Source organism: Corvus kubaryi, unplaced genomic scaffold (genome assembly GCF_017639235.1).
Source record: "Corvus kubaryi isolate FWS band 111438036 unplaced genomic scaffold, C.kubaryi_AGA036_p1.0 37396, whole genome shotgun sequence".
Taxonomy (NCBI): domain Eukaryota; kingdom Metazoa; phylum Chordata; class Aves; order Passeriformes; family Corvidae; genus Corvus; species Corvus kubaryi.
The window spans coordinates 1,007,264-1,013,659 of record NW_024581135.1 but is presented as its reverse complement, the minus strand read 5'-3'; the positions used below and the strand labels follow the sequence as shown (position 1 = coordinate 1,013,659).

At 48.0% G+C, this 6,396-nt stretch overlaps 1 protein-coding gene across 1 annotated transcript in view; it reads left to right on the top strand.

Moving 5' to 3' along the window:
• The window catches only part of KCNJ3 (potassium inwardly rectifying channel subfamily J member 3), a 24,030-nt gene extending 18,756 nt beyond the window's left edge, over nucleotides 1-5,274 (top strand). The window contains exon 2 of the mRNA XM_042041137.1: nucleotides 1,881-5,274. Coding sequence (XP_041897071.1) covers nucleotides 1,881-2,467 — 587 coding nt within the window. The 3' untranslated portion in view covers nucleotides 2,468-5,274. The remainder of the gene's footprint in view (nucleotides 1-1,880) is intronic.
• The last annotated feature ends 1,122 nt before the right edge of the window (nucleotides 5,275-6,396 follow it).

Here is a 6,396-nt window from a genome sequence, read left to right as displayed (position 1 = left end):
GCAGATGTGGATAGGGATTCAGATGGGGATACAGATGCAGATGTGGACAGGGATTCAGATGGGGATACAGGTGCAGATGTGGATATGGATTCGGATGGGGATGTGAATACAGATGCAGATGTGGATATGGATTTGCATGGGAATGTGAATACAGGTGCAGATGTGGATATGGATTCAGATGGGGATACAGATGCAGATGTGGATAGGGATTCGGATGGGGATACAGATGCAGGTACAGATTCAGATGTGGAATCCCACGTTCAGTACTTGAGGAGGTCCCAGCGGGGGTCAGGGCTTAGGGACAGCAGGGGAAGCTCTGGGATGTGCTGGTGAAGCTGCTCCTGAGCAGCTGCAGAGTGAAGGACGCAGGTGGAAGCAGAGCTCACTCAAATTGCCATTTTTCTCAGAATTGCAGGTTTTTCCTAAACCCTTTAGGAAGGGGATTGCTTCCACCCCAGTTAATGAGCAGGAGCACCTGGCCTCTGGGTGAGATTCACTGGGAAGTACAAAAAATATGTCCTGGATGAGGGACGGCTCTGGGTGTGTTCCTGCAGGTGTGAGGCCTTCCCGGCAGTGGGAGCAGCATCCAATGCTAAAATCCTGGATTCATGGTTTTCTCCCAAGAGATAAAGTGGGAAGCAGAGTTTTGTCTTGTGATCAGCAGCCAAACCAACACTGATCCCGTCAGCAGTAGCATGAAGTGGGATAAACTGGAATTTTCCTGGCTGTGTGTCACATTCCATCCCACTCCCCCTCGCTGCAGCCCCGCTGTTGTTTTTCCTGTGCCTTCCCAAGCTCCTTTCCTTTTCTCCTGGCTCCCAGGCATCATCCTGGTGAGCCAGGCAGGGGATGTGTTTGCAGAGGTGGATGGAGCTTCCTGAAATCCAAATGTCACAGTTCCACTTGGCTGCGTGAGGAGCAAATGGCAGCGTAATTTACAGATTGCTACAGAGAGGGGTTAAAAATAAAAATAATAATAATAAAAATTTTTAAAAAGCAGGATCCAGCAATCCAGGAGCGTCATCTCCCTCTGATTGCCAAGGGTCACCAGGGTGGCCAAGTCTGGTGCTTGAGGGGACTTTTCTCCACGGTGGGAGGAAGAGGAAGGGCAGTGTTGTGCCTCTTAGTCATGGTTTTATTCCCTGATAATTTTTTGGAGCTGGATCCCAGCCTGGCAGCGATGGATCTGGGAGCAGATTACTGGTGAGGCCTTTGAAGAGGAATAAATGTATTTTGTGGAACTTGCTGCTCCCTGATGGGTTGGAATGTGCCTATGAGGGGCTGGTTTTGTGTGTGTTCATGGACATGAGGGAAATATGGAATAACTTAGGAATACTTTAGGATCTGACAAGTCCCATTTGCTCTTACAGCTCCTGCTGGTTCAGTCCCAGGGTTCTCAGGCAGCCCTGATGTCCCTTGGGCAGCAGCACCGCCACAAAGAGTCTGTAAATGTAGGTGGGAATTCCTCAGTTCCGCCCCTTCCGCTGGTATCATTCCCCTTGGGAATGATGCTTTAACAGCTGTAGAATCCTAAAATCACGGAACCCTTAAGGTTGGAAAAGACCTTTAAGGTCATCAAGTCCAACCAACAAGCAGCACCACTGCCCCACGTCCCCAGGTGCCACATCCACAGGGCTTTGAAATCCCTCCAGGGCTGGGGACGCCACCACTGCCTTGGACAGCCCTTTCCATGAAGGAATTTTCCCTAATATCCGCCTAAACCTCCCCTGGTGCATCATTTCCTCCAAACAAAGGCAGGCCAGTGCTTTTTTTTCATACATTTAAACCCATAAAATCCAGTTCATGGAATTGCTCAAGGATTTCTGCGCATCCCCGATTTCCTGGAACTGGTGGAAGCTTTTCCTCCCTTCTCCTTGCAGGGATGACATGCCAAGCCAGGACATCCTACACGGAGGACGAGGTGCTCTGGGGCCATCGCTTCTTCCCGGTGATCTCCTTGGAAGAAGGGTTCTTCAAGGTGGATTATTCCCAGTTCCACGCCACGTTCGAGGTGCCCACCCCGCCCTACAGCGTGAAGGAGCAGGAGGAGATGCTCCTCATGTCCTCACCCCTGATCCCGCCCGCCGTCAGCAACAGCAAGGAGAGGAACAACTCCGTGGAGTGCCTGGATGGGCTCGACGAGGTGGGCACAAAGCTGCCCTCAAAACTGCAGAAAATCACCGGGAGGGACGACTTCCCGAAAAAACTGCTCAGGATGAGCTCCACCACCTCAGAGAAGGCCTACAGCATGGGCGATTTGCCCATGAAACTCCAGCGCATCAGCTCGGTGCCCGGCAACTCCGAGGAGAAACTGGGCTCTAAGACCACGAAGATGATGTCGGATCCCATGAGCCAGTCGGTGGCTGAGCTGCCCCCCAAGCTGCAGAAGCTCTCGGGGGGCGGCGGGAGGATGGAGGGGAACCTCCCGCCCAAACTGCGCAAAATGAATTCCGACCGCTTCACATAACGCGCCGGGCCGGGCATCCCGCGCGCCTGGGACTGCCGAGGGCAGCGGGGCCGCCGAGGGCCGGGCCGGACTCCGGGATGGAGCCGGCGCTCCGGGAGGCGGGAGCGTCCCGCGGGATTCCGAGCGAGGGCCGCGTCCTTGGCATGTACTACCCAGCGCATGCAATAATAGTGTGCAATCTCTGCATCTAGTCCGTGGCATGACTCCTCCTATATTTATACTCTATATCCCGAAAAACACGCAGAGGGGCCTTCCTTCCCCCGTATTCCCAAGGGAATAGGGACAACACGGAGTGGGGAACTTTCAGGGTAAGTTTGAGTTGAAAGCGTTTGGGGTTTTTTTCCCGCTGTGGGTCGTGGTTTGCTCACCCAAGTTGTTGCTGCATGTGGTTTTTTTTCCTCCAAGGAGGTGTTTTAGTTCACCCCTCACACCAAATCTGCTCGCCTTAAATCCACTGCTGGTTTCTAGTTTGCTTTCAGGTTTTTTTGGGGTGTCAAAGCCACTGGAAAAAAATACTGGGAAAAAAAATAATCTGCATTTCATCAGGCTTTGTTTAGAGAATGAAACTTCTGTTCCTAAGCCTGGGCAAAACGATAAATAAATGACCCAAGTTCACACTTCAGGTACAATTAGTAACTTGTTAAAAATGTACAATATGTGTGGAAGAAAATCAGCAGGACATGCTGGATTTCTCCCGTTGCTGAAACAGCCAGCCGTGAAAGCAGCTGAATGTGCCCGTGGTGCCAAGCAGGCTCTTCTGTTGGATGAGCTGCACCCCAAAGGCAGAGCCCCAACTCCCCCGATCCCTCTGGGCCTGGATTTGTTTCCCCCCTAGGCAGGGGATGGTGGTCCCACGCTGGGGCTTGCTCCTCGCTGCTGTTGCCGTGGTGCAGATGCAATTTGACCTTGTTGTGGGCTGAGGGTCACGCTGGGAGCTTCAGAACAAGTCAAACGTTGTAGGAATGGTGAAATGTTGGGGTTGACTCCTCGCTGGTTGTGGTTGGGTTCCCTTTGCCCGCCTCGTTTGTGACCAAGCCAGGCTGGGCTCTGTGATGAGGCCTTGAGGTGGTGGAGCACCTCCCCAGAATCCAAAGGGTTGAGGTGCCCCCGGGCTGCGTTTGGGGCCTTCCCAGAGGCTCCTTCTTGGAGGAGGTTTGGGATAGATGGGGCGATGGGCAGCACCATGGCTGGGCAGGAGAGTCAGCCCAGCAGCAGCCAGGAGCAGGGCTCCGAGTGCCGTGCTGGGAGTAAAACCCCTGGGGTCACGTCCGGGTGCTCCCAGCCATGGCAGGGAGTGGGCAGAGGAGCACCCATGGATGGGCACCTCTGGCTCCTGGGCTACCCTGCAGCGATGCCCACGCTGCTGGGCCATTAATAACAGAGCTGATGGGCTTTGAGGAAAAAAACTGGGATTTTGTTCCAGAGGCTGGTGCGGAACAAGGCCTCGGAAGCCCAGCACTGCTGGAGCCGCCTCAGCCACCAGTTTCCCTGGAAGTTCCAGTGTGTGACTGTCACTGTGCTCCCGAGGACTTTGTACAAGTCCCAGAGTTCCTTTCCATGGTTTAGCCTGGTTTTTGGGTGGCACTGCAGGTTCTTCTAATTCTAGTTCTTATTCTTTTCTTATTCTGTTCTAATTTGATTATTTTTCCTTATTCTTATTCCTCTTACTCTATTCTAATTCTTATTCTTCTTATTCTCTTATTCTATTCTAATTCTATTCTTTTTCTGTATTCTATTTTTATTCTTAACCGGTTACTATTTTATTCTTTTGTCTATTTTTTTATTCCTGTTCCATTTTAATTCTGTTCTGTTTTATTCTCTTTTCTACCCTACTTTATTCTATTTCTCTTATTCTATTCTATTTCCTATTCCTATTCTCGATCTATTTTTATTCTTATTCTCTTCTTAATATATTCTATTTCCTATTCTTACTCTTGAGCTAGTCTTGTTCTAGTCTATACTTACTCTAATTTTAATTCTATTTTAATTCTAACTCTTAATTCTATCCTTTCCTCTCCTTTCTATTCTGTTCGATATTCGATATTCGATATTCTAGTCTATTTTCTATATTCTATTCTGTTTTCCATATCCTATCCCATTTTATTCCATTGTATTTCCTGACTCTGGCACAGCAGCCCGGGTGCAATTTGGGGTCCCCCATGGGTATCTCCACAAATCGAATGGAAAATGTTCCAGGGAGAAGAGCTGGAGCTGGAAAAAACCCTCCAAAAACCCGCTGGAAGTGGGGGAGACGCTGGAGAAGGAGCCTCACTTCGATCCAATTAATAAAAATACGTAGCTGGGCTTAACTGCGAAATTGCCATTTTGAAATGAAAAGGTGCCAAAAAAAGCAAATGTGACCGGAATTCTTGCTGTGGTACAAGGCAGCCTGCTGAGGCTGGGTGCTGGAGGGGCGGCAGGGCTGTGTCTGTCCATCCATCCCTGCGGGATGCAGAATTCCCGCGCTTCGTGGCCGGGGTTGAGTGACAGTGAGGTGTCCGTGAGAAGGTGAGGCGCAAGCACAGGCACGTGGCCGCACTGATTTCTTTATTTTAGGGGCTTCCTCGTGTCAATATTCCATTTTTATGGTGTGCTCACTTTATTTTCATGAATTAACCAACATCTGAACCCAGCCCTGCTGCTTCTGCTCCTTAAAGAGAACTGTAATTAACAAGGATTGATTGATTGATTGATTGCACAGCCGGTCTGTGTTCTCTCCTGCTGAATTCCCGCTTGGATTCTCCTGGAAATTGTAAATATTTCTGTCAAAATAAAAGAAATGAAAGAAATAAACGCATTTTTGGGCATGCAGTGTCTCCCTGGATAAATGGGCACGTGTGGGTTGGGTTCTACAGCAGAACCAAGTCCTGGACTGAGGCTGCAAAGCTCGGCTTTAGCTCCAGCTTTGTTAAACTGGCCCAGATTGGGGCGGTTTTAAGGTGTTTGTCACTTGTCCCCCCTTTTGTCACTTGAATAAAATGATCAATAATAAACTCTTCACTTTTCCTCCTCTCACCTTTGGGGGGGTGGGTAAAAATCAGTTTCTTTGCTCTGAAAAGCAGCAGAAGTAAAAATTGGGGTGGGTTGAGCTGCGTTTCAAGGTCTTTGTACTCGTTTAGGAGAAGCCTTTTCCCTGTCCGTGGAAAAGTGGGAATTCCTGTTGTCATCAGGAATGAAAGCTCCAGGAATTGTCAGAGCTCCCCAGAGCTTCCTCTTTGGGTTTTAGTGTCAATTTAGTGTCAGATTTGGGGTTTGAGTGTAAATTTTAGTGCTGGGCACCAGCACTTGGGGAGCAAAATAATAATAATAATAATATAATAATAATAATAATATCAATAGTAATATCAATAATAATATCAATAATAATGAATAAAAATGATACAAAATGTATAATTAATAGAATGTAATAATATCACAGTGTAAATATAGAACTAGTAATAATAATGCAATAAAATAATGATACAATGGACTAATAATAATAATAATAATAATAATAAATAATGTGGGTTAAAGCCCCGCTGCTCCAGGTTTACTCCCCATTCCCAAACTCTTGCATTCCTTCCCAGCTCCCGGGTTTTGGGGCTTTGGGATCTGGATCCTTGGCCCTGTTCCACCGCCAAGGAAAGCTGGGAACAGATGGGAATGTGAGGCAGGGATGGGCATGGAGCAATCCATGGACACTTTTCCCTTGGCACCTTCCTGGGAATGCTCCAGGCTCCATTTCCTTGGAGGAGCAGGAGCGATGAAAAACCCAAATTATCCCAATGCTGGGATAAAATCCGGTGTCAGGATGAGGCTCAGGATGAAGAATATAAATATAAACATAATCTAAATATAAATATAAATAATAAATAGAAATAATAAATAAAATAGATAATAAAGGTATAATAATAATATATATGTAAAGAAACCTATAATAGACTATATTA